At 63.4% G+C, this 25,021-nt stretch overlaps 1 protein-coding gene across 1 annotated transcript in view; it reads right to left on the reverse strand.

Moving 5' to 3' along the window:
• Positions 1 to 23,142, reverse strand: part of MUC5AC (mucin 5AC, oligomeric mucus/gel-forming) — a 35,682-nt gene extending 12,540 nt beyond the window's left edge. The window contains 33 exon segments of the mRNA XM_057317223.1: positions 879 to 1,100; positions 1,212 to 1,408; positions 1,759 to 9,587; positions 10,172 to 10,360; positions 10,449 to 10,492; positions 10,923 to 11,085; positions 11,309 to 11,437; positions 11,978 to 12,134; positions 12,352 to 12,591; positions 13,402 to 13,581; positions 13,677 to 13,790; positions 13,891 to 14,029; positions 14,129 to 14,280; positions 14,426 to 14,526; positions 14,729 to 14,781; positions 14,859 to 15,114; positions 15,300 to 15,426; positions 15,855 to 15,949; positions 16,183 to 16,347; positions 16,433 to 16,570; positions 16,660 to 16,729; positions 17,252 to 17,362; positions 17,565 to 17,703; positions 17,961 to 18,078; positions 18,251 to 18,376; positions 18,459 to 18,672; positions 18,802 to 18,911; positions 19,646 to 19,736; positions 20,024 to 20,138; positions 20,464 to 20,725; positions 20,933 to 20,992; positions 21,660 to 21,731; positions 23,051 to 23,142. Coding sequence (XP_057173206.1) covers positions 879 to 1,100; positions 1,212 to 1,408; positions 1,759 to 9,587; positions 10,172 to 10,360; positions 10,449 to 10,492; positions 10,923 to 11,085; positions 11,309 to 11,437; positions 11,978 to 12,134; positions 12,352 to 12,591; positions 13,402 to 13,581; positions 13,677 to 13,790; positions 13,891 to 14,029; positions 14,129 to 14,280; positions 14,426 to 14,526; positions 14,729 to 14,781; positions 14,859 to 15,114; positions 15,300 to 15,426; positions 15,855 to 15,949; positions 16,183 to 16,347; positions 16,433 to 16,570; positions 16,660 to 16,729; positions 17,252 to 17,362; positions 17,565 to 17,703; positions 17,961 to 18,078; positions 18,251 to 18,376; positions 18,459 to 18,672; positions 18,802 to 18,911; positions 19,646 to 19,736; positions 20,024 to 20,138; positions 20,464 to 20,725; positions 20,933 to 20,992; positions 21,660 to 21,731; positions 23,051 to 23,120 — 12,248 coding nt within the window. The 5' untranslated portion in view covers positions 23,121 to 23,142.
• Between the last annotated feature and the right edge of the window lie 1,879 nt (positions 23,143 to 25,021).

The following is a 25,021-nucleotide window of genomic DNA, read 5'->3' on the forward strand; positions in this document are numbered from 1 at the left end:
TGGCACAGATGTTGGGCTGGTTGATGGCACAGAGGTTGAGCTGGTTTCTGGCACAGAGATTGGGATGGTTGGTGGCACAGAGGTTGACCTGGTTTCTGGCACAGAGGTTGGGCTTGTTGTTGGCACAGGGGTTGAGGTGGTTTCAGGCACAGAGGTTCCACTGGTTGTTGGCACAGGGGTTGAGGTGGTTTCAGGCACAGAGATTGGACTGGTTGGTGGCACAGAAGTTGAGCTGGTTTCTGGCACAGAGATTGGGATGGTTGGTGGCACAGAGGTTGACCTGGTTTCTGGCACAGAGGTTCGGCTTGTTCTTGGCACAGGCGTAGAGCTGGTTACTGACACAGAGATTGGGATAGTTGGTGGCAGAGGGGTTGAGCTAGTTTCTGGCACAGAGGTTGGGCTGCTTGGTGGCACAGAGGTTGAGCTGGTTCCAGGCACAGAGGTTGGGCTGGTTGGGGGCAGAGGGGTTGAGGTGGTTTCTGGCACATATGTTGGGCTGGTTTGCGGCACAGAGGTTGACCTGGTTTCTGGCACAGAGGTTGGGCTTGTTGGCACAGGGGTTGAGCTGGTTTCTGGCACAGCTGTTGGGCTGGTTGGTGGCACAGAGATTGACCTGGTTTCTGGCACAGAGGTTGGAATGGTTGGGGGCATAGCTGTTGAGCTGGTTTCAGGCACAGAGAATGGGATGGTTGGTGGCACAGATGTTTTGCTGGTTTCTGGTACAGAGGTTGGGCTTGATGGTGGCACAGAGGTTGAGCTTGTAGTTGGCACAGGGATTGATGTGGTTTCTGGCACATAGGTTGGGCTGGTTGGTGGCAGAGGGGTTGAGCTGGTTACTGGCACAGAGGTTGGGCTGATTGGTGGCACAGAGGTTTTGCTAGTTTCTGGAACAGAGGATGGGCTGGATGGTGGCACAGAGGTTGAGCTTTTTGTTGGCACAGGGTTTGAGCTGGTTTCTGGCACATAGGTTGGGCTGGTTGGTGGCAGAAGGGTTGAGCTGGTTTCTGACACAGAGGTTGGGCTGGTTGGTGGCACAGAGGTTGTTCTGGTTTCTGGCACAGAGTTTGGGCTGGTTGCGGGCACAGTGGTTGATCTGGTTTCTGGCACAGAGAAACCAGGGCTCGTTGTTGGCACAGGGGTTGATCTGGTTTGTGGTACAGAGGTTCCACTGGTTGTTGGCACAGATGTTGAGGTTGTTTCAGGCACAGAGCTTGGGATGGTTGGTGGCACAGAGGTTGCGCTTGTTCTTGACACAGGCATAGAGCTGGTTGCTGGCACAGAGATTGGGATGGTTGGTGGCACAGGGGTTGAGCTGGTTACTGGCACAGAGGTTGGGCTCGTTCTTGGCACAGGCGTAGAGCTGGTTACTGGCACCGAGATCAGGATGGTTGGTGGCACAGGGGTTGAGCTTGTCTCAGGCAGAGAGATTGGCATGGTTGGTGGAACAGAGATTGAGCTGGTCACTGGCACAGAGATTGGGCTCATTGGTTGCAGAGGGGTTGAGCTGGTTCGTGGCACAGAGACTGTGGTGGTTGGTGGCACAGAGGTTGATCTGGTTTCAGGCACAGAGGTTGGGCTCATTATTGGCACAGGCGTAGAGCTGGTTACTGGCACAGAGATTGGGATGGATGGTGGCACAGGGGCTGAGCTGGTCTCAGGCAGAGAGATTGGCATGGTTGGTGGGACTGAGATTGAGCTGGTTACTGGCACAGAGATTGGGCTCGTTGGTTGCAGAGGGGTTGAGCTGGTTCGTGGCACAGAGGTTGGGCTCGTTGGTGGCAGAGGGGTTGAGCTGGTTTCTGGCACAGAGCTTGGGCTGTTTGGTGGCACAGAGGTTGAGCTGGTTTCAGGCACAGAGGTTGCAATGGTTGGTGGCACAGGGGTTGAGCGGGATGTCACCAGGTGGGCGGTGGTCTCAGTAAGGCTGGTGTGGCTCACACTCGGGGTGTGAGGGACCGTGACAGTTTTGTGGGTAAAGCAATTCTCTGGGGGCTCACAGCACAACACCCGGACCTCATAGTTGAGGCACATCCCGATATTACCCTTTTGGTCCCGGTTCTGGCACACCAGGCCCTTGCTGAGGTCGCACTGCACCACCTGGCCCAGCTTCTCGATGCTGACCTCGGGGTGGCTCTCGGCCCGGCACTCCAGCTGCGAGATGTACTCGGGACGGCGGCAGATTTTCTCTCCCTTTCTCAAGATGTTGCTGAAGCTTTCCACGTCTCCTCCGTGGGGCCCCGGGGACGGGAAGTCCACGTCAAACCACTTGGTCCACGTGCACTGTGGCTGGCAGGTGCCAGTCACATGAGCGGAGTGGGTTGCTTCAGGCGTGAGAACAGGGGTTGTGCTGGTTGTAGGAGCAGACGTTGTGCCGGTTTTGTGCACTGATGTTGGGCTGGCTGGTGGCACAGAGGTTTTGCTGGTTTCTGGCACAGAGGTTGGGCTGGTTGCGGACACAGTGGTTGATCTGGTTTCTGGCACAGAGAAACCAGGGCTCGTTGTTGGCACAGGCGTTGATCTGGTTTGTGGTACAGAGGTTCCACTGGTTGTTGGCACAGGGGTTGAGGTGGTTTCAGGCACAGAGATTGGACTGGTTGGTGGCACAGAGGTTGAGGTGGTTTCCGGCACAGAGGTTGGGCTCGTTCTTGGCACAGGCGTAGAGCTGGTCACTGGCACCGAGATCGGGATGGTTGTTGGCACAGGGGTTGAGCTGGTTACTGGCACAGAGATTGGGCTGGTTGGGGACACAGAGGTTGATCTGGTTTCTGGCACAGAGGTTGGGCTCGTTCTTGGCACAGGCGTAGAGCTGGCTACTGGCACCGAGATCGGGATGGTTGGTGGCACAGGGGTTGAGCTTGTCTCAGGTAGAGAGATTGGCATGGTTGGTGGAACAGAGATTGAGCTGGTTACTGGCACAGAGATTGGGCTCGTTGGTTGCAGAGGGGTTGAGCTGGTTCGTGGCACAGAGACTGTGGTGGTTGGTGGCACAGAGGTTGATCTGGTTTCAGGCACAGAGGTTGGGCTTGTTCTTGGCACAGGGGTTGAGCTGGTTTCTGGCACAGAGATTGGGCTCGTTGGTGGCACAGAGGATGACCTGGTTCCAGGCACAGAGGTTGGGCTCGTTGGTGGCAGAGGGGTTGAGCTGGTTTCTGGCACAGAGCTTGGGCTGTTTGGTGGCACAGAGGTTGAGCTGGTTTCAGGCACAGAGGTTGCAATGGTTGGTGGCACAGGGGTTGAGCGGGATGTCACCAGGTGGGCGGTGGTCTCAGTAAGGCTGGTGTGGCTCACACTCGGGGTGTGAGGGACCGTGACAGTTTTGTGGGTAAAGCAATTCTCTGGGGGCTCACAGCACAACACCCGGACCTCATAGTTGAGGCACATCCCGATATTACCCTTTTGGTCCCGGTTCTGGCACACCAGGCCCTTGCTGAGGTCGCACTGCACCACCTGGCCCAGCTTCTCGATGCTGACCTCGGGGTGGCTCTCGGCCCGGCACTCCAGCTGCGAGATGTACTCGGGACGGCGGCAGATTTTCTCTCCCTTTCTCAAGATGTTGCTGAAGCTTTCCACGTCTCCTCCGTGGGGCCCCGGGGACGGGAAGTCCACGTCAAACCACTTGGTCCACGTGCACTGTGGCTGGCAGGTGCCAGTCACATGAGCGGAGTGGGTTGCTTCAGGCGTGAGAACAGGGGTTGTGCTGGTTGTAGGAGCAGACGTTGTGCCGGTTTTGTGCACTGATGTTGGGCTGGCTGGTGGCACAGAGGTTTTGCTGGTTTCTGGCACAGAGGTTGGGCTGGTTGCGGACACAGTGGTTGATCTGGTTTCTGGCACAGAGAAACCAGGGCTCGTTGTTGGCACAGGCGTTGATCTGGTTTGTGGTACAGAGGTTCCACTGGTTGTTGGCACAGGGGTTGAGGTGGTTTCAGGCACAGAGATTGGACTGGTTGGTGGCACAGAGGTTGAGGTGGTTTCCGGCACAGAGGTTGGGCTCGTTCTTGGCACAGGCGTAGAGCTGGTCACTGGCACTGAGATCGGGATGGTTGTTGGCACAGGGGTTGAGCTGATTACTGGCACAGAGATTGGGCTGGTTGGGGACACAGAGGTTGATCTGGTTTCTGGCACAGAGTTTGGGCTCGTTCTTGGCACAGGCGTAGAGCTGGCTACTGGCACCGAGATCGGGATGGTTGGTGGCACAGAGGTTGATCTGGTTTCAGGCACAGAGGTTGGGCTTGTTCTTGGCACAGGGGTTGAGCTGGTTTCTGGCACAGAGATTGGGATGGATGGTGGCACAGAGGATGACCTGGTTCCAGGCACAGAGGTTGGGCTCGTTGGTGGCAGAGGGGTTGAGCTGGTTTCTGGCACAGAGCTTGGGCTGTTTGGTGGCACAGAGGTTGAGCTGGTTTCAGGCACAGAGGTTGCAATGGTTGGTGGCACAGGGGTTGAGCGGGATGTCACTAGGTGGGCGGTGGTCTCAGTTAGGCTGGTGTGGCTCACACTCGGGGTGTGAGGGACCGTGACAGTTTTGTGGGTAAAGCAATTCTCTGGGGGCTCACAGCACAACACCCGGACCTCATAGTTGAGGCACATCCCGATATTACCCTTTTGGTCCCGGTTCTGGCACACCAGGCCCTTGCTGAGGTCGCACTGCACCACCTGGCCCAGCTTCTCGATGCTGACCTCGGGGTGGCTCTCGGCCCGGCACTCCAGCTGCGAGATGTACTCGGGACGGCGGCAGATTTTCTCTCCCTTTCTCAAGATGTTGCTGAAGCTTTCCACGTCTCCTCCGTGGGGCCCCGGGGATGGGAAGTCCACGTCAAACCACTTGGTCCACGTGCACTGTGGCTGGCAGGTGCCAGTCACATGAGCGGAGTGGGTTGCTTCAGGCGTGAGAACAGGGGTTGTGCTGGTTGTAGGAGCAGACGTTGTGCCGGTTTTGTGCACTGATGTTGGGCTGGCTGGTGGCACAGAGGTTTTGCTGGTTTCTGGCACAGAGGTTGGGCTGGTTGTGGACACAGTGGTTGATCTGGTTTCTGGCACAGAGGTTGGGCTGGTTGGTGACACAGGGGTTGATCTGGTTTGTGGTACAGAGGTTCCACTGGTTGTTGGCACAGGGGTTGATCTGGTTTGTGGTACAGAGGTTCCACTGGTTGTTGGCACAGGGGTTGAGGTGGTTTCAGGCACAGAGATTGGGATGGTTGGTGGCACAGAGGTTGGGCTCGTTGGTGGCAGAGGGGTTGAGCTGGTTTCTGGCACAGAGGTTGGGCTGGTTGGTGGCACAGAGGTTGAGCTGGTTTCTGGCACAGAGATTGGGATGGTTGGTGGCACAGAGGTTGATCTGGTTTCTGGCACAGAGGTTGGGCTTGTTGTTGGCACAGGGGTTGATCTGGTTTGTGGTACAGAGGTTCCACTCGTTGTTGGCACAGGGGTTGAGGTGGTTTCAGGCACAGAGATTGGGATGGTTGGTGGCACAGAGGTTGCGCTCGTTGGTGGCAGAGGGGTTGAGCGAGTTTCTGGCACAGAGGTTGGGCTGGTTGGTGGCACAGTCGTTGAGCTGGTCCCAGGCACAGAGGTTGGGCTGGTTGGTGGCAGAGGGGTTGAGCTGGTTCCTGGCACAGAGGTTGGGCTGCTTGGTGGCACAGAGGTTGAGCTGGTTTCTGGCACAGAGATTGTGATGGTTGGTGGCACAGAGATTGAGCTGGTTCCAGGCACAGAGGTTGGGCTGGTTGGGGGCAGAGGGGTTGAGGTGGTTTCTGGCACAGAGGTTGGGGTGGTTGGTGGCACAGAGGTTGACCTGGTTTCCGGCAAAGAGATTGTGCTGGTTGGCGGCACAGAGGTTGACCTGGTTTCTGGCACAGAGGTTGGGCTTGTTGTTGGCACAGGGGTTGAGCTGGTTTCTGGCACTGAGATTGGGCTGGTTGGCGGCACAGGGGTTGACCTGGTTTCTGGCACAGAGGTTGGGCTTGTTGTTGGCACAGGGGATGAGCTGGTTTCTGGCACAGCCGTTGGGGTGGTTGGTGGCACAGAGGTTGACGTGGTTTCTGGCACAGAGGTTGGAATGGTTGGAGGCATAGGGGTTGAGCTGGTTTCAGGCACAGAGATTGGGCTGATTGGTGGCACAGAGGTTTTGCTCGTTTCTGGCACAGAGGTTGGGCTCGATGGTGGCACAGAGGTTGAGCTTGTAGTTGGCACAGGGGTTGAGCTGGTTTCTTGCACATAGGTTGGGCTGGTTGGTGGCAGAGGGGTTGAGCTGGTTACTGGCACAGAGATTGGGCTGATTGGTGGCACAGAGGTTTTGCTAGTTTCTGGAACAGAGGATGGGCTGGATGGTGGCACAGAGGTCGAGCTTGTTGTTGGCACAAGGTTTGAGCTGGTTTCTGGCTCATAGGTTGGGTTGGTTGGTGGCAGAGGGGTTGATCTGGTTTGTGGTACAGAGGTTCCACTGGTTGTTGGCACAGGGGTTGAAGTGGTTTCAGGCACAGAGATTGGGATGGTTGGTGGCACAGAGGTTGGGCTCGTTGATGGCAGAGGGGTTGAGTGAGTTTCTGGCACAGAGGTTGGGCTGGTTGGTGGCACAGGGTTTGAGCTGGTCCCAGGCACAGAGGTTGGGCTGGTTGGTGGCAGAGGGGTTGAGCTGGTTTCTGGCACAGATGTTGGGCTGGTTGATGGCACAGAGGTTGAGCTGGTTTCTGGCACAGAGATTGGGATGGTTGGTGGCACAGAGGTTGACCTGGTTTCTGGCACAGAGGTTGGGCTTGTTGTTGGCACAGGGGTTGATCTGGTTTGTGGTACAGAGGTTCCACTGGTTGTTGGCACAGGGGTTGAGGTGGTTTCAGGCACAGAGATTGGACTGGTTGGTGGCACAGAAGTTGAGCTGGTTTCTGGCACAGAGATTGGGATGGTTGGTGGCACAGAGGTTGACCTGGTTTCTGGCACAGAGGTTCGGCTTGTTCTTGGCACAGGCGTAGAGCTGATTACTGACACAGAGATTGGGATGGTTGGTGGCAGAGGGGTTGAGCTAGTTTCTGGCACAGAGGTTGGGCTGGTTGGTGGCACAGAGGTTGAGCTTGTCTCAGGCAGAGAGATTGGCATGGTTGGTGGAACAGAGATTGAGCTGGTTACTGGCACAGAGATTGGGCTCGTTGGTTGCAGAGGGGTTGAGCTGGTTCGTGGCACAGAGACTGTGGTGGTTGGTGGCACAGAGGTTGAGCTGGTTCCAGGCACAGAGGTTGGGCTCGTTGGTGGCAGAGGGGTTGAGCTGGTTTCTGGCACAGAGCTTGGGCTGTTTGGTGGCACAGAGGTTGAGCTGGTTTCAGGCACAGAGGTTGCAATGGTTGGTGGCACAGGGGTTGAGCGGGATGTCACTAGGTGGGCGGTGGTCTCAGTTAGGCTGGTGTGGCTCACACTCGGGGTGTGAGGGACCGTGACAGTTTTGTGGGTAAAGCAATTCTCTGGGGGCTCACAGCACAACACCCGGACCTCATAGTTGAGGCACATCCCGATATTACCCTTTTGGTCCCGGTTCTGGCACACCAGGCCCTTGCTGAGGTCGCACTGCACCACCTGGCCCAGCTTCTCGATGCTGACCTCGGGGTGGCTCTCGGCCCGGCACTCCAGCTGCGAGATGTACTCGGGACGGCGGCAGATTTTCTCTCCCCTTTTCTTGATGTTGCAGTAGGTTTCCACGTCTCCTCCGTGGGGCCCCGGGGACGGGAAGTCCACGTCAAACCACTTGGTCCACGTGCACTGTGGCTGGCAGGTGCCAGTCACATGAGCGGAGTGGGTTGTTTCAGGCGTGAGAACAGGGGTTGTGCTGGTTGTGGGAGCAGACGTTGTGCCGGTTTTGTGCACTGATGTTGGGCTGGCTGGTGGCACAGAGGTTTTGCTGGTTTCTGGCACAGAGGTTGGGCTGGTTACAGACACAGTGGTTGATCTGGTTTCAGGCACAGAGGTTGGGCTCATTATTGGCACAGGCGTAGAGCTGGTTACTGGCACAGAGGTTGGGATGGTTGGTGGCACAGGGGTTGAGCGGGATGTCACTAGGTGGGCAGTGGTCTCAGTTAGGCTGGTGTGGCTCACACTCAGGGTGTGAGGGACCGTGACAGTTTTGTGGGTAGAGCAATTCTCTGGGGGCTCACAGCACAACACCCGGACCTCATAGTTGAGGCACATCCCGATATTGCCTTCCTGGTCCCGATTTCGGCACACCAGGCCCTTGCTGAGGTCGCACTGCACCACTTGGTCCAGCTCCTCGATGCTGACGTCAGGGTGGCTCTCGGCCCGGCACTCCAGCTGCGAGATGTACTCGGGACGGCGGCAGATTTTCTCTCCCCTTCTCTTGATGTTGCAGTAGGTTTCCACGTCTCCTCCGTGGGGCCCCGGGGACGGGAAGTCCACGTCAAACCACTTGGTCCACGTGCACTGTGGTTGGCAGGTGACAGTCACCGGTGAGGAGACCACGTGTGTGCCGGGTGTCGTGCTGGTTTTGGGGTGCATGGGCGGTAAGCTGGTTCTGCTCTGTTGTGTGGGAGAGGAGGGAATTCCAGTGGTCCAGGTAAGCTGTGTTTGGGTCTCAGTTTCCCTTGAGGTCGAGTGTGTGGTCTCCAGTGTCGCAGGGTGTGTGGTGCTTCTGCACACGTCCTGCAGCTCACAGCACTCAATCCGGATTTCATAGTTATAGCAAATTGGGGGCGTCTGGTTTTTATTCAGGCATATCAGCCCCACGTTCTTGTTACAGATCACGTCCTGTCCCAACTTCTCCAGTGGGATGTTTGGGAAGTACTCTGCCCTGCACTCCACGTTGCTGGGCTTTTCACAGAACTTATATCCTTTGGATCTCAAATAAGGAAAAGTGTCAAAATCTCCACTGTTTATACCAGGCCCAGGGTAGCTGCTGTCGAACCACTGGGTCCACGTGCAGAGCTTTTGTAAACAAGGCTCACGTGTTGTTGAAACTGGCATTGGGCTCGGAATCAAGAGAGTAGTTTTCACCACAGCAGTTGTAGGAGTACCCGGGGTAGTCGTGGTGGTACCCGGGGCAGGTGTATGGGTACCCGGGGCAGGTGTAGGGGTACCTGGGGCAGGTGTTTTGCTAGTTGGCACGGATGGGACCCTGCTAACCCCTTGCGTGGGCCCGGTTTCTGTACTCCTGGAAGTTGCAGGAGGCGGGGTCTGGGCTGGACTGCTGGAGGTGCGGCAGGTCCGGGGGAAGCAGCACAGAATCCTGATCTGGTAGTTGTGGCAGAGCCCTGACGTCTGGTTGCGGTTGTGGCAGGTCAGGCCCACCGTCGGGCTGCACTCTACGTGCTGCCCCAGGATGTCGAGTGGCACCCCAGGGGCCCCCTCAGCTTGGCACTCCACTCTCCTTGGCACCGCGCAAACCTGGTACCCGTGGGCACGGAGGTTTTCCAGCGTGTCGAAGTCACCGCTGTCGATGCCCCGTCCTGGATGGCTGACATCCAGCCACGGCGACCACTGGCACTCCTCCCCACAGGGGTGGGGCTGGACAGTCGGACTGGAGGTTGTGCCTGTGTGCGCCGTGCTCTTGGCACGGGTGTGGCATGTGCGGGCCGGACGTGTTGAGCTCACGACTGCGGACAGAACGGCAGGCGGAGGGGCTAAGTCTCTTGGGGTCCTCGAGGCATCCCCTCTCACCCCCGTCCCTGTCCCCCTGTCTGTCAGCTGCTGTGTGACTGTCTCCACCTGCGATGGGAGCCTGGGGAGAGCAAGCACCAAGTCCCGGGACACACCTGGCACTGGGCTGGGGTGGGGCCCACAGCAATGGAACTAACAGGTGAGTTGATCTCATTCAGGGGGAAGCCTGCTCCCCAGGCACGCCCTGAGCAGACCTGCACTCTTGGGGGAAGCTCGGAGGAGGGCGAGCAGTCGAGGCACCTGCCCCTCAGCCAGCGTAAGGGGAGCAGGGGCAACGGTAGGGCAAGAGCTTCCCAGGGCGCTCCTGGCGGCCCTCCTCCCCGAGGCCGGCCTCGGGGACCTTTCTTCATAGCCTCTGCCCTGTACCCAACGGTACTCCTGAGGACACCAGCCCTGCCAGGGAGACGGGCTGAGCCGGCGCTTCCCAGATGCAGGGAGGGCAGGCTGCCGGCTCTCGGGCCCCTCCTGGATCCTCGGGGAGAGGGACAGCCCTGCTTGGTGCCCAGCGCGTCTGCCTTACCGAGCGGGGACGTGGAGAAGGAGAAGGTGGTGGGCGGCGCGGGGGTTGTGGGGCTGCAGGTGTAGACGCTCCTCTCGATGGTGCCGCTGGCGGAGCAGCGGGCAGAGATGCACCCGCCGGTGCCGTCAGTCGTGTGGTAGATGACGTCCCCCGGACGGAAGCGCCGTCCGTCGTAGATGCAGACGCAGGCTGTGAGGAGAAGGTCGGGCCCATTAGGGGCTGGGGGCAGGTGGGGACCCCAAGACCCCTCATCCCAGGAGGGCCGCCGGCTTCTCACCCTCAGAGTCGTAGACACAGTGCACGCCGCTCTCGGTGCAAACGCTGGTGGCGAGGGAGAAAGTGAGTCGGGGGGGTGTAGGGGAGCCACCCCCCAGCCCGGCCGGTGGACACAGAGCCCGAGGTCACACCCTCTCGGGGAGCCCCTTCCAATCAGTGAGAGATGGAGGCAGGCGTCCAGCACGCCACGCACCCCGGCGACATTCTGACGGACACTTCCTCTCCGGGGCATCTGTTCCAGGGGGCCCTCTGGGTGGCATCATGACTCAGCTCCTGCTTAACCCCCTCCCTGCCACCTCTCAGGCTTAACCCACTCCCTGCCACCCCCATTCTGCAACAGGGAGGCTCCCAGCTGGAGCCCAGGAGCCTAGGCTGTGGCACCCCCACCAGTCTGAAGGATGAGGCCCGTGGGAAGGTGGCGGGTTGGATCCCTCACACGCTCCAGGCTCCTTGTGCCTCTGGCCACGCGACTCACCAGGAGTGGCAGTTCTTGTCGGAGGGCACTGCCGTGCCTGGCCGGTATGACTTGCCCTGGACGCGGCAGGGCAGCGGTGGCGGTGGGGTCGGGCACGTGGCCACACACTGCATCTTGTCCTCGTCGAAGATGGGGGCCTCATGCGGGCACTTGGGGTAGCAGCCTGCGGGCCAGAGAGGCCTGAGTCCAAGCCAGACCACCTGCCTGACCACCTCCCCACCCCGTGGCCTCGGCTCAGACCCCAGGCCTAGTTCTCACCCACAGCCTGGTGGGCACGTGGGGCTGCTTCCACAAAGGCCCCTCGAGAGGTTGAAAAAGGTCCAGCCCAGCCAAGGGTGCCAGAACCCCCAAGACAACCCCTTCTGGCCAGCGTGGCAGCAGCCTACCTTCCAGGCCACGCAGGTCGTGCAGACAGCGGCCGCCCGGGTTCCGGCAGGTCCTCATGCAGGGCGCGCCGCACGGCTGGTAGTGCCACTCGCACCGGCCCTCGGGGTTGTAGTAGTCACAGAACAGGGCTGCGGGCAAGCAGGCGGGCTCGGTGGGCCAGCTCCAGCCCGGAGCAAGCCACCCAGCGGCCCCAGGCAGAGTACAGCCCTTGGAAGGACAGTCTTGGGGGCCCCGCACAGGCTGGACAAGATCTCCCTGCACCCCGACCTCCCACCAAGCCTCACGGGCTGTTCTCAAGCCCTTCCCTCCGCTCTGCCTCCCAGATGGGACCTTGGAGTGTATGGGCCTTGAATGCCCAAGGTCAGATGCTGCCGTGGGTCCCCTAGCTTCTCGGCGGTGCCACCCGTTGGCTACGGCCAGGGCGGTTCCCCAGCAATGCTCCCCTTCAGCCAGGTTCCAGCTGGGTGGGAAGTGGGGGCTCTGCTAACCCCTTTCGGTTCCAGAACATTCTGCCATCTCTCCACTGATGACACCCCTCCCCCATTTCCGCATTTCACTTTCCTTTCCAACGCCTTCTGCCCAACCTGTGGCTGACCAGCCTTAATCACACACTACTCTGTCACTCCCTGTGGCCCCCTCCACCCTGACGACACATCATATGCACTCACGGCAGATGTCCGGGGTCCGCCAGGACACGCACACGCCCACGTCGTGGCAGGCCTGGGCGTAGGCGGCCACGGCCGTGCAGAAACACTCACAGTCGCCCCCTGAGTCACAGGCGCACGCGTCGCCCACACAGGCCGCGTAGTACTTGGCGGGCTCCACCTGGGGGGAGGAGGAGGCTTCAGATTTGGGGTCTGGAGCTCCTGGGGGTCAGGCCTGAGATGTGACCTGACCTGGGCTGGTTTCCCCCAGAGCTCAGGGACAGCAGATGCGCGGTCCCCCACGGCTGACCACAGGCTGGTCTAAAGGGTGGAAGGTGACGCCAGCCCCCCAACTTCTGTCCCTTCCTCCCCAGGCGCCCCGGGGTACAGCCACGTACGTGGGCGTGGCAGGCGGCGAAGGTGGCGCTGTTGATGATGCTGCACTGTTTCTGGGCCCAGGACTTGCGGTACGGGTTGGCGGTGCAGGGGTCCCTGGGGGCCGGGGCGTCGGGGCAGGACGGGGAGAACTTCCAGCTGTTGCCGAACTCCAGGGCACTGCCCACCACGGACCGGCTCCGCGTGGTGAAGTCATTGCCCGCGTTGTCGTCAAAGTTCCCGCACAGCCCGCAGACCCGGCCCTGCAGACGGGGGACGGCGGCACCGGGGGCTCAGGGCACAGCGCCCAGCCCGGCCTGGCGGGGGGGCTCAGGGCATGTGCAGGAGGGGCCAGAGTCCCCGCCCTGCCTCTGTGACCCCACTCGCTCCTCTGGGGCCCCACATCCCCACGACATCCCCAGGAGGAGGGGGGTCCTGAGTGCACAGGATGGCTCTCCGCCTTCACCGTGTGCGGCCCCACTCAGCACACGGGGTCACGGTGGCATCCCTCCTGAAGGAAAGGGGGTGCAAGAGAGGCAGCACGGCCCATGGTGTCCCCTAAAGAGCAGCTCAGGTCCTGGCCCAGGACCCGTGAGTGTGGCCTCATGTGGACATAGGACCACTGCACATGGGGATCCAGTTAGGATGAGGATGTCCTGGGTGAGGGTGGGCTGATGACACAGGGCCTGTGACCACGGGGACGCGTGGGACAAAAACACGTGGGGACAGTAACGTGAGGGTGCAGGCAGAGGCTGGAGGATGGCCTGGGGCCCCGGAAGCTGGAGGAAGCAGGAGGGACCCTCCCGCAGAGCCTCCAGAGGGAGTGGGCCCTGGGACAGCTGGACGGGACTTCCAGTGTCCAGAAGCGCGAGAAGGAGCCACGAGTTTGTGACAGCGTCCCGACAGCTGCAAGACACTGCATGCACAGTGAAGGGCCCCCCACCTGCCGTCTCCTTCGAGGCACAGCAGCTGAATCCCCGCTCTGTCCATCTGCCTGCCCCACCCCACACCGGTCCCAGACGGCTCTCGGTCTGGGGCAAGGGCGGGCCATCCCGGGGGGCAGGGGTACCCACCTTGAACTCAGGGCTGAGTTTGAGGAAGATGCTGGTCTTCCTGTCCCACAGCAGTACCAGGCCAGCCTCAGTGTCCACCACCAGGTAGATGCCCATCTGGCGGATGGAGTAGGGGGCCTCCTGCCCGGCACCCTTCTCGATCACCTCCACACCACCATCACTCAGTCTCAGCTCGTAGCTCTGCACGGGAAGGGGTCACTCAGGCCTGTCCCCGCTCGCCTTCCCCGGCATCCGTCCAAGGAGGGGCCCCCGGCCCCACCCGGCCCCCCGCTCACCCCCAGGAACAGCTTGATGGCCTTGGAGCAGGTGACGCCCGTGGTCCCGCAGGGGACGTTCTCGGTGACGACACGGAAGGTCCCGTTGGCAGTGCCGTTCCCGCCACAGTGGTCCTGGGGAGAGGCGGAGGCTGTTCCTGCGGCCAGGGGCTGGGGTACCCAGAGCCGCACCGCAGGACCGCGGGACAGCCGGGGAGCCGCCGGGACCGTGTACCTGAAGCAGGGTGTAGGCGCAGTCCCCACTGAAGCTGAAGCGCCTGCCATCGAAGGTGAGGTAGTGGCCGTCCCCGTACACGGCGCAGGTGGCCAGGCAGGCCTCGTCTGTGCACTGCCACATCCTGTTCTTACAGGTGCTGGGGCGGGGGGGGCACCGGTCAGTCCGGGCTGGCGCAGGGAGTCGGGGGTGGGGACCGCGGGCAGGCCTGGAGGGCTGGGGCCACACCCCCGCGTACCAGGTGTTGCAGCCCACCCGGACGGTCTGGCCGGGCAGGTAGCTGGCCTCGTTGTGCACACAGGGGCAGTCTGCTGCGGCAATGCAGCGGCCCTCGCCGTCGGCCACCAGCCCGTCGGGACACACGCAGCCAGGCTCACACTGGGAGCTGTACTGTGGGGTGCAGGAGACATGGCTCAGTGGGCCAGGGGTCGACAACGGAGGTGTCCCACCCCCAACAGCCTGTGGCGGTCTTCCTGGGACCAGCCCCAGAGGGCCCTCGGCAGGTGGGGTCCCCGGGGGTGTGGGGGGCACTCACGCAGTCCATGTCCAGGGTGAAGCAGCTCTTCTGGCAGCCGGCCCCAGCGGTCCCCGGCGTGGCATTGCGACAGTCCAGGTAGACCATGGGCGGGGTGCAGACTGGGGAGGCAGGCACCATTCAGGGCCCCCAGCCACCACCCGCCGGGCTGGCTCTGAGAGACGCAGCTGCACACCGTGTGTCCCAGCAGCCAAGTCTGTGCCACCCGCCTGGGGCACGGCCAGCGGGGTGCGTGTGTGAGCGCGTGTGTGCACGCATGTGTCCACAGTGTGCATGAGAGCCCCTCCCTCGCTGCGGACTCACCTGGGGTGGGAACCTGGCCTCCGATGCAGGTCAGCGTGCCTTGGGTGCAGGTGCTGGGACGAGAGGGTGGTCAGAGGGTCCCCCATGCTGGCCGCCCTCCCCACCAGGCCCATCCGGCCAGGGCTCTTACCAGATGACTCCACGCTCATGCAGTGACTCCCCGTTGGGGACCACGGAGCCCCCGTAGTAGCAGGGACAGCTGGTGGCCGGCACACACTTGCCCGCATCGTCCATGAAGGTGCCACGGGGGCAGGTGCAGCCGTCCACGGGGACAAAGCTGATGCCACAGGTGACGTCCTCATGACTCCGGGCCCGGCAGGTGGGCTGGCAGGTGCTGATGTGGTAGCGGTAGGTCAGCGACTTGGGGCAGGTGGTCATGGACTTCGCTGCAGGATGCCGGGCAGGGGACATCCGTCAGGACAGAGCGGCAGCCATCACCCGCACCCCGCCCCCACCTCCCCCTGCCCCAGCTACAGGGTCCCAGGCCAGGCTGGTCCCGGCGCTCCAGGCCTCCGAGCCCCGCACGGGGATGGGGGCCCTGGAGCAGGTGTTCTGATGGGGGGACACTCACTGCACACGCCGTCCCTCCAGCCACAGAGCAGCACCCCCTTGGAGGCACAGGCGTGCACGTAGGAGGACAGGGCCGCGCACAGGCAGTCCTCGCTCTTCTCACAGTTACACGTGTCGAACATGCAGTTCTGGGGATGGAGCCGTCGTCACACGCACGCGGTGAGCATCCCCCACGCTGCTGCCCCCGCCTCCTCTAGGACCCTTCCTCGAGCCCACGCCAGTGTCCCCCATGCCCCCCGCAGACCCTTGGCACCAAGCCCCCTCCAGGTGGGTGCTGGAAGGACCACGGCCCCTCCTCCCTGGGACCCAACAGGTGCCCGCCCATGAGGTCCGGCCCAGACCCCAGAGCATCTCGGCCACCACCAATTTCTCATGTGGACTCCAGGGCCCGGTGGGCCACGAGCCCTCAGGGGTTGTCAGCCCCGTGCCTGGTTACGGGGATGGAGGCCCAGATAAACTCCAGACCTCGGGACCATGTCGGACCCTTGTGGAGCCCCTCTCCCCACACGGAGGGCAGCGCGTGGCCAGAGGGGAGAGGCCAGGGGGCGGGCATTACCGAGTAGTAGGTGCCAGGGTGCACGGCAGCGTGGCACCGGGCGAAGGGGCCGTGGGGGTCCGTCAGCCGGGAGCACCAGTGCTGAGCATACTTCTCTGTGGACAGAGGAGCAAGTGTGGTCGGCAGGCCGGACGGTCGTCCCCTGCTGCGGCCGGCAGGCACCACCCCCACAGCACCCTGCTTCTCTTCTTCCAGAAGTTCCACGGCCGTAACGGGAAACGCGTTGGCAAGTTTGCCCGTTTACCTCCTAAATCCCTCCTCCAGGCCCAGAGTGGATTCTGCAGCCCGGGGTCACGGGCACCCGGGTGGGCCGCAGCAATCCACGTACCGTTCTCGACGCTGAGGGAGCAGGGGTCCTCGAAGCTGTTCTTAACGTTGGGGCAGGCGGCCTGGGTCTTCCAGGTGTTGGCGAAGGCGGCGGCCGTGCCCTCCACCACGCCGCTGAGGGTCCGGAAGTCGTCGGCCTGGTTCTGGTTGAAGTTCCCGCACAGGCCTGGGGCAGGAGGGCAGCATGAGACCCCGCGAGCCCTGGCCACTCAGGGCGGGCTCTGGCTCCCAGGGCAGGCGGCGCCTCTTACCGCAGGTCCGCCCACGGAGCTCGGGCCCCAGCCTCACAAACACCTGCATGAGTGGCGCCAGCTGGATACTCAGCTGCAGGCCCAGGTTGGTCTGGGCGATGATGAAAAAGGTCGAGGGTCTGAAGAGCGTGACGTTGGCTGTGGACACAGGGGACAAGGCCTCAGTGGGCTGTGAAGGGCGGGACCCTCCAGCGGGGGGTGGGGGGGGTCAGGCCCAGCGTCCTCACCTGCGGAGACAGGCATCTGGGTGAAGATCTGGTTCACAAACACCTCTCCACTGGCCTTGACCGTGATGACCTGGGAGTAGCAGGGAGCGGGGTCAGGTGACTTGTGCCTGCAGGACCCCTGGCCCTGGCGGCCACAGGCTCCCACGAGGAGGGGCTGATGACCCAAGTTCTGCCCCAGGCTCAGCTTCTTATCTGCGTTTCCCTCAAGGACCAAGCATTCTCTCAGGTAAAAACCCGAGTGATTTCATGAAAAAATAAAATTAAAAAAGCAAAAATAAATTAAAAATAAAATACAATAGAGGGAAGTTGCCTTCAATGAAGCCGAGCTACCAGGAGTGCCCTGGTCCCTCCTTCCGGGGCTGGTGGGGCAGGCGTGGAGGCCCCGGTGCCCCTCCCCCCAGCAGTTCCATCTGGGGACTGTCACTCAGAGACCCATGGGGTGGGAGGGTCCTCAGGCTGCGCCCCAGCCCCTCGCTCCCCCACACCAGGATCAAGGGCAGACGTCACTTGCCATGAAGGACACAGACTCCCCCAACCCACATCTGCACTCACCACGTGCCCCCCCCCCGCCGACCCCCGGGTCTGCGCTCACCGTGTGCCCCCCGCCCAGGCTCAGCGTCAGGCTCCTCAGGCACGTCTCGCTGTCCGTCAGGCCGCACCTGCGCAGCTCTGCCAGCACGGTGAAGGCGCTGCCGTTACAGGGCTGCAGACACGGGTAGTCACGCTCTGCCCAGAGGCGCCAGCCCACCTCCCTGCCTCCCCGCCCACCCTAGAAGTCCTGTGGGGTGGCGCCAAGAGCTGGGGGTGGCAGATGCAGCGGCTGCCTGCAGCCCAGGCAGGGGTGGGCTGGCCCCAGACCCGCGGCCGAAGCCACTCTGCCGGAGCGAGGACCCTGGGGCCCGTACCTTAGCCAGCACGTAGCTGCAGTCCCCGTGCACGGTGTACTGCCTTTCGTCGAACGTGGAGAAGTGGGCACCCCCCAGCACCGAGCAGGTGCCTGGGCACGGCAGCTCCCGGCAGCTCCACTGGCCTCTGGAGCAGGTGCTGAACCGGGAGAGACCATGTGTGTGCAGCCCCTGGGAGCACCCAGCCCCCCCCCCACTGGCAGGTGGACACGGGTCTTGCCCAGACCCGCCTGCATCACCGCATAGACCGGGCCCATCGGTGTCTGCGTGGTGAGCCCCTGGCCTGTACCCGGGGCCCCGGGTGAGAGATGCCAGCCAGCACTTGGGCCATGGCCTCCCGAGGGCCATCCCAGGACATGCCCGGGGGTCCAGGAGGGCAGGGGCCTGGGGTCCTACCAGTTGGTGCAGTCCGTGGCGTAGCCGGCTCCGGGAGCGTAGGTGGCCCCATTGTGCACACAGGCGCACTGGGATGCCGGGATGCAGCCGGTCTGGCCGATGTCGTCGAGCACCGTCCCTGCAGAGGCAGGCAGGCCATCGGGCAGGTGCCAGGCTGCGTCCACCTCCTGAGCAGGTGGAGGGGACCGGCCCTCTGCCCCAGGTCGCCCTGCCCCCCAGGGGCTCCTCAGACCCCGGGGCCCAGAACACGTCTGTGTGATGCTCGGCGGGGGGGGGGGGGCTGCTCTCACCCTCAGGACAGAAGCAGCCAGCCACGCAGTGGTCCTCGCAGAGCTGGGAGTGCTCCGGGTTGGAGCAGGTGTCGGTGCAGGGCGAGCCGCACTCGTGATACTGCATGTTGAGGGGGCAGGTCTGGGCTGCAGGGCAGAGGACGGAGCCCGTGTCACATTCTGCCCCCACCTCCGGGCCCAGGCAGGACAGCATGAGGGGGGCACTCACGGCAGAGGTGGGGGCCCCTCCAGTCCAAGGGCAGCCCCCCGGCGTGGGTGCACTGGCGGGAGTACTCGGCGAGCGTGGGGCAGATGCAGCTGGTGCGGTCGGCGTGCTCACAGAGGCAGAGGTCTTGCCGGCAGGCCTGCACATAGCTGCTGGCGTCCACCAGAGCGCGGCAGCCCGAGAACAGCCAGCTGCTCAGGACCTCCTCGCAGATGCCCTGGGGGCGGAGCCGGGGGCCACGCTGAGGGCAGACTCCAGACCCTCCCCCGGACTCCTGGCCCCCACCCGCCTCGGCCCCCGCAGGAGCAGGACCCGCCCCCCAGTGCCCATTCACGCCAGGGCTTACAGTGCCGGGCGAGCAGTCCCTCGGGGGCACAGGGACAGGGTCCTGACACTGCTCTGTGGGGCCGTCCATCTTCTGCAGATTCCCAAACTCGATGGGGGTCAGCTTGACACCTGCGGGAAGTGCAACGCCAGGCTCTTTAAGTTCCCGGGGCCCCGTGCCTTCCCCCAAGGTGTCTCCCCCCACACACACACTTCTTCTCCCATCCACACTGCTGGGTTAAGGGATGTCTGAGGATTAACTGGGGGATCACCAAGTCATTCAGGGTTGCAGGCAGAGGGCTGAGGCCTGGTAACTGGGGCTCTCCAAGCCCAGGGCAGCACACAGTCCAGGGGGCTGGAGCGTGAACTTGACCTGCCCCGGCCCTCAGAGCCCAGCCAAGCCCACACGGGGCACCGGACGCTTGGGCAGGCACATTCCCCGTGGCTGCAAGCCCCTTATGGGTGAGCCTCATGTGGGCTTCATGGGCCTGGCGAGAGGGACCTGGGAGTCGGGGACTCTGGTTGGTGTGGGTCACATGAAATACCACTTCCCGGAAGCAGGAGGCCCAAGAAACCGTGAGAGGTCTGCTCGGAGGCGGTGCCGAGGGCACGGGGAGGCACATGTGTGGGTGTGCTGGCATTGTGCACGTGTGGGCACGTGCGTGCAGCTCTGCGTGTGCGTGTGCACGGGCACACAAGCTGGGGACATGTCTGTGCACGTGTGGGCATGTGCGTGCAGCTCTGTGAGAGCGTGTGCACGGGCACACAAGCTGGGGACATCTGACCGGGATTCTGGAACACAGCCTCCGGGGGAGCACTGGGGAAGGAGCCCGGCTACCGTGGGGCAGCCGCAGGGAGGGGCTCACCGTGGGAGAGGAACTCATTGAACACAGGCTGACCACTGAAGTCTCCGCAGAGCCCACAGGTCTGGTTGCTATACTTGGGGTCCAGCTCCAGCTGGAATAAGAGCGCACGTCAGACACCTGGACCCACAGGGACGTCTCAGGACGGGGAGGACAGACGAGGCAGGGACATTCCCAAGGAGGGGCTGGGGGCTCCTCACAGAGGCGACGTGGGCCGTGGACCCCTGCCCCCCACGCCTTCAGGGTCTCCATGGGGGGGAGGTAGGTCCCTCTGGGCCCCCCCCACTGGCCCTGTGCGGCGGGGTCTGGCCATCCCATCCCTCTCGGGGGAGGCTGTGGGGCTGGCGGTGCCCCCACCCCGGCCCCAGGCCCCGGCCTCACCAGCACACTGTCGTCTTGGTCCCACATGAAGACCAGGCCCAGCCGGGCCACCACCTTCAGATAGCTGCTGCTGAACTCGATGAGGACCCCGAACTGGCTAAAGGGCAGCTGAACTCTGTGGAGAGAGGGCTGGGCTGAGGCCGAGGGCACGCAGGGACGGGGCAACGGCGGTCTGGCCCTTGACCAGGGAGGGCCCCTGTGGGCACGTATGTACCCAGAGCACTGTGCCCACGGACAGAGCCACAGGAGGACAGGACAGGAGACCCCGGAGCTCCGGTCTCACAGAGGAACTAGGAAGGGAGCCACTTCCCCAGGCAGGAAAAGAGCCCCGGGCCTCTGGGGGCACACGCAGGGGGCCCAGCACAGGGACCCGGGGAGAGCCCGGGTGGGCCCCACACTCAGGGACGACCCCACGCCCCCCCACAACCACCCAGACTCACAGGTGGCCGTTGACCAGGATGGAGCCCTTGGTCAGCTGGATGACCATGCCATCGAGCTTCATGGTGACTCTGATGACCGTGGTGGTGTTGGACTCCCGGCCGCGGCGGAGCTGGACGTTGAAGTCCTCGTAGGCGGCGCCGCAGTGCGCGGAGAAGACGTAGTTGCACAGGCCCGGGAAGCGGAAGACGTCCCCGTCGAAGGTCTTGTAGTGGAAGTCGCCCCAGGTGCTGCACACGCGCCCGTTGTGTGCGGGGTTCCGGGCTGCGGGCCAAGGCGGTCCTGAGGGTGCCGTCCTGCGCCCCGAGCCCAGGACACGGCTGCCTGGGGGCCGGGCGGCTGGGGAGGAGCTGCCTGCACCCAGGCCCTCCTGGGAACGCGGACCCTCTTCCAGTCCTTAGTCAGCATCCCCTTGGGGAGCGGGACCCCTTCCAGCCGCCCCCCAGCCCGGCCTCGCAGACCCTCGCTCACCTCGAACCACCGGGGCCGTCCTCAGAGGGGGCACGAAGGTCATCCCGTGGAGTGGGCGGCCTGTGGGAACGGGGGCACGGCGTCACGCCGCCTGCACGCATGGCTGCGACTGGAGTCGGGCCTCTCTGCCCCCCTGGCCACGCCCATTGGCACCATGCCCATTGGTGCCACGCCCAGCTTGGAGCTGGACGTCGGGTCCACAGGGGCAGCCAAGGCTCCTGCAGGCTGGCGGCCTTCCCTCCCGGCCATCCCGAGGGGCTGTGAGCTCTCCGGCCCAGAACTCTGCCCAGAACTCTTCCCTGGTGCCCAGAGTCTCAGAAGTGCCCGAGTCAACTCCAGGCGCCCAGGACTCCTTGAGTGCTGTGGCCGGGCACGGAGAGCCTGCCTCTTTGCCCAGTTCAGAGGAATGACCCTCTCCCGGGGCTGCACGCCCAGCATGGTGGCACAGGAGTACCCGAAGAGGCCACCCCGCCAGCCCCTGCCACAGGCCAGGGGGACCCATACGTGGCTAGGGGATCAGGACTATGGGGAGAGACGCGGCTGTGAGTTCGGGCCTCCAGCCTGCCGTCCTGTCAGAAGCTGCTTCAGGGATGGACACAAGCAGCCTTGGGGGATCGAGCTGCCAGGTGATTGACCGGGGCTGTGTGGGGGGGGTGTCCTCCAGCCCCCAAATTCTAGCCCCAAGGGAGGGGGGCAGAGCAGCCCTGACAGGTGGAGGTCAACTCACCACCAAGCTCCTGGGGGACGGGAAGGTCTGGAGACTTGTGGCCACGTTCCACAGAGCCGTCCTGGGCCTGGCCTATCAGAAGAAGAGAGGACACTGGCCTGAGCCAGGCAGACAGGGCACAGAGAGGTGGACGGGCAGATGGAGGGGCCTGGAACAGGGGGAGGGTTCTCTCTGCGCGGGGCTGGGAATTCAGGGAGGGTCTCTGTCCACGCTGCCCATGTCAGGCCCACGACCCTCTATGAATATTCCCTCAGCTTGGCCCCATGAGCACTTGGGGGTCCCCTGGCCCTGGTGTGGCATGTCCCAGAGCCCTTCGTTCACTCACTATTCCTTCATTCACACTGAGAATCTCTCTGCTTGGGACATGGGGGCATGGGGCAGCCTGTGGAGGGACCAGACGGTAGGAGCTATGGGTCGGCTGAGCATGTCAGGAGACAACCAGAGCCCTGAGGGAGAATTTGGGACAGACTGGGGGATGCGGAGCCGAGTGAGGTGGGGCTGCCTGGCCCAGCCCCTGACCCTGCAGGGACAGTCTACACTCATCCCTGACGCAGGTGCCCCGGGAGCACCCAGCAGGGGCTGGCCCCGCACATGGCGGCGGGAGGCCGGGGACTGCAGGGTGCAGGCGTGCAGGGTGCCATGGTGTGGTCCCCATGGTGCTAAGGGCCTCAGGAACGTTGCCCCTCACCCCGGGCAGCTCCTCTTGGAGCACGCTGTCACCGACACCTGTCCGGGGCCCAGGTGTCCCCTGGCTCTGAGGCCGAGAGGTGCAGACCTGGGTGGGAGGGGGCCTCAGAGGGTCCGTGAACCTCTCCCCAGCCTCCTCACAGCATGGACCTCACGATCACACCTGCCCCCCAAGGCCGAGGCCCCCTGGAAACCCCTCTCAAGGCCCAGATGGGGAAAACGAGCCGGTGAACTGGGGGCGTCGCAGGGACAGGTGAGCAGCCCTGCCAGGCTAGCCCAGGGCCCCGAGCACCTGCTCAGAGCAGGCCTGGCAGGGGGCAGAGGCAGCGAGCAGCAGGAAGACACACATGGATGGACATGCCGGCCAGAGGCTGGCCTGCTGGCTGGGAAGGCAGGCAGGATGCTCAGAGACGCTGGGTTCCTGCTTCCCTCGAGCAGCCCAACCTCAGGGGCCCCTGCTCCCACATGGACCCCTGCAGCCCCGAGAGCTCCTCCCAACCCCACAAGCTGACAACTGCAGGGTGGTGAGGGTCAGGCCCGGGAGCCGCTCACAGACACACTCAGCTTCCCCGGGGCCAGGGCAAGGCCTCGGAGCTGCCCGCCGCTCCCCCAGCCACAGAGCCACCCCAGGATGTGGGGGAGCCGCAGGGATGCCAGGTCAGAGCCGGGGCCAGGCTGGGAAAGCTGCTCTTCGGGAGCCTTACCTGCGTGCTGGGCACTGGCCAGGGTGAGGGCCAGGGCCCAGAGAGGGGCCAGCTTCCAGCCGACACCCATCCTACAGAGGGAGGGAAGTCCCCAGGGGCAGCGTCTGAGGAAGGACCTGCGTGGGCACCAGCCTTTTGTAGCCCCAGAGCTGGCTCCAGCCCCAGCGGCTTCACGTGGGTGGGCGGGGCGGGCCTGCCGCTCCCCTCACCCAGGTAAACAGTGGGCACTCGCTTGGGGCTGGCCAGCAGCCGGGGACAGGCAGAGATGGGTGTAGCTGCCAGGCGGGGCCTGGTTTCCTGAGGGCTCCCCAAGCCCTGGCCTGGAGGGATCCTTCTGCCGCACCCCTCGCACCTACAGTTTCCCTGGGCGTGCTTCTCTGGAGCCGGACCCCACGGACTTCCTGGGCCTGATGGGACAGCCAGGACCTCACCCTCTCAAGAGGGTCTCAGGGGGCAGCGCCCCCAGGGATAGGACCCTGCCCCACGGCGCAGCCCCCAGCTTGGCACCGCCTTGGACCCCGGCTGGGCTTCCGGTTCCTGGCTCCAGGCAGGCCGTGGGCAGCCCCGGGCCAGCTTGAGTCACACGTGGCCTCGTGGCCACGAGGGGTGGAAGTGGCCACGCCCACCGGGCCGAGAAGCTGCCACCTGGCTTACCCCAGAAATCATCCCGACAGGTGGGCCGAGACGGCCCTGTAGTACAACGGACACCCCGCCCCACACCATGGGTGTGTGGGCGTCGGGTCCTTTTGGGGTGCTGTGTACCAGGGCTGACCTCTCCCCCACAAGGTGTTCACACACCCCACAGACCAGCAGCTCCACTGCCTATGAGCGGCCCGACCAGGTGGTCGCCACTGGGGAGGGTGGCGGCAAAGGCAGTGAGAGCACCTGGCCTGGGCCTTCTGAGCATCTCTCACCTGCACGGGGTGGGCAGGGGTGTCTGTCCCAGTGCCTTATGGTCACCTGGTCTTGGGGTCTCTGAGTCATCCCCTCCCCATGCCCCGACTTGGCCCTGGCACCTGTGAGGGAGCACGGCGTGCGCTGGGGGGGCGTGGGGATCATGTGGGATCGTGTGGGAGCAGGAACGGAAGCCTGATGGGGGTGAGTGAGTGCAGCCCCCAGCAGGCTGCTGCTTCGCCGTTCTGACCACCCCCCCCCAGTTCCCCAGCTTGGCCTTGGAGCTGGACACCAGGTCCCCTGTGGCTGAGCAGGGCAGCGGGGTCCCCAGGGACGCAGGGTGGTCGAGTCTGGCTCCAAAGGCCTGTGAGGCTGTGGTGGTCAGGATGGTGAATGGTGGGAAACTGGGGCCGTGGGCAAGGCCTCGAGGGTCTGTGAGTGGGGGCCGGGACCCTGGCTGAGGGAGTGTGAAGGACAGATGTTCCCCCCCCAAGGGCAGATAGGCACAGGTCCAGCAGTGTCCATGCTGCCGGCCCTGGACTCACGCCCGAGTTCACATGGGACCCATCGCTCCTCTGAGTCAGCAGCCGTGCCCTCCGGGAGACACGTCCTGCATGTACAAGGCTGGGCCACCCGGCCGGCTGCGGGCACTGCTGGCCACCCAGTGCTGGCCACCCAGGCGCCTCCAGGCCACAGCAGGTCGGGCCCCAGGTTAACTTCCCTTCCCAGGCTCATCCCCCTCCATCTCCCGTTAGATGCTGCCTGGGGCCGCTGCCCGCGTCCACGACAGCCTGGCTGCCCCGGGCTCCCTCCTGGGGCCCAACCTGAACCACAGGACCCGGGATATCAGGCACTTTCCTGTCCTCTGAAAACCCAACCCAGGCAGGACACCCTGGGAGGTCCCAGACCGGGTGCCAGCTCACGTCTCAGCTGAGGGACCCCTGGGGAGGGCACTGGAGTCAGGGCAGGTGTGGGACTGGCCACCTAGCTTCAAACATCAGGGTCCTTCTTCCCTGTGACCTTGTGCCCCTGGAGCTGGTTGAGGGCAAGCATGCGCCCTTCTGAGTATCCGTGCTT

This window comes from Ursus arctos, unplaced genomic scaffold (genome assembly GCF_023065955.2).
Source record: "Ursus arctos isolate Adak ecotype North America unplaced genomic scaffold, UrsArc2.0 scaffold_23, whole genome shotgun sequence".
NCBI lineage: Eukaryota > Metazoa > Chordata > Mammalia > Carnivora > Ursidae > Ursus > Ursus arctos.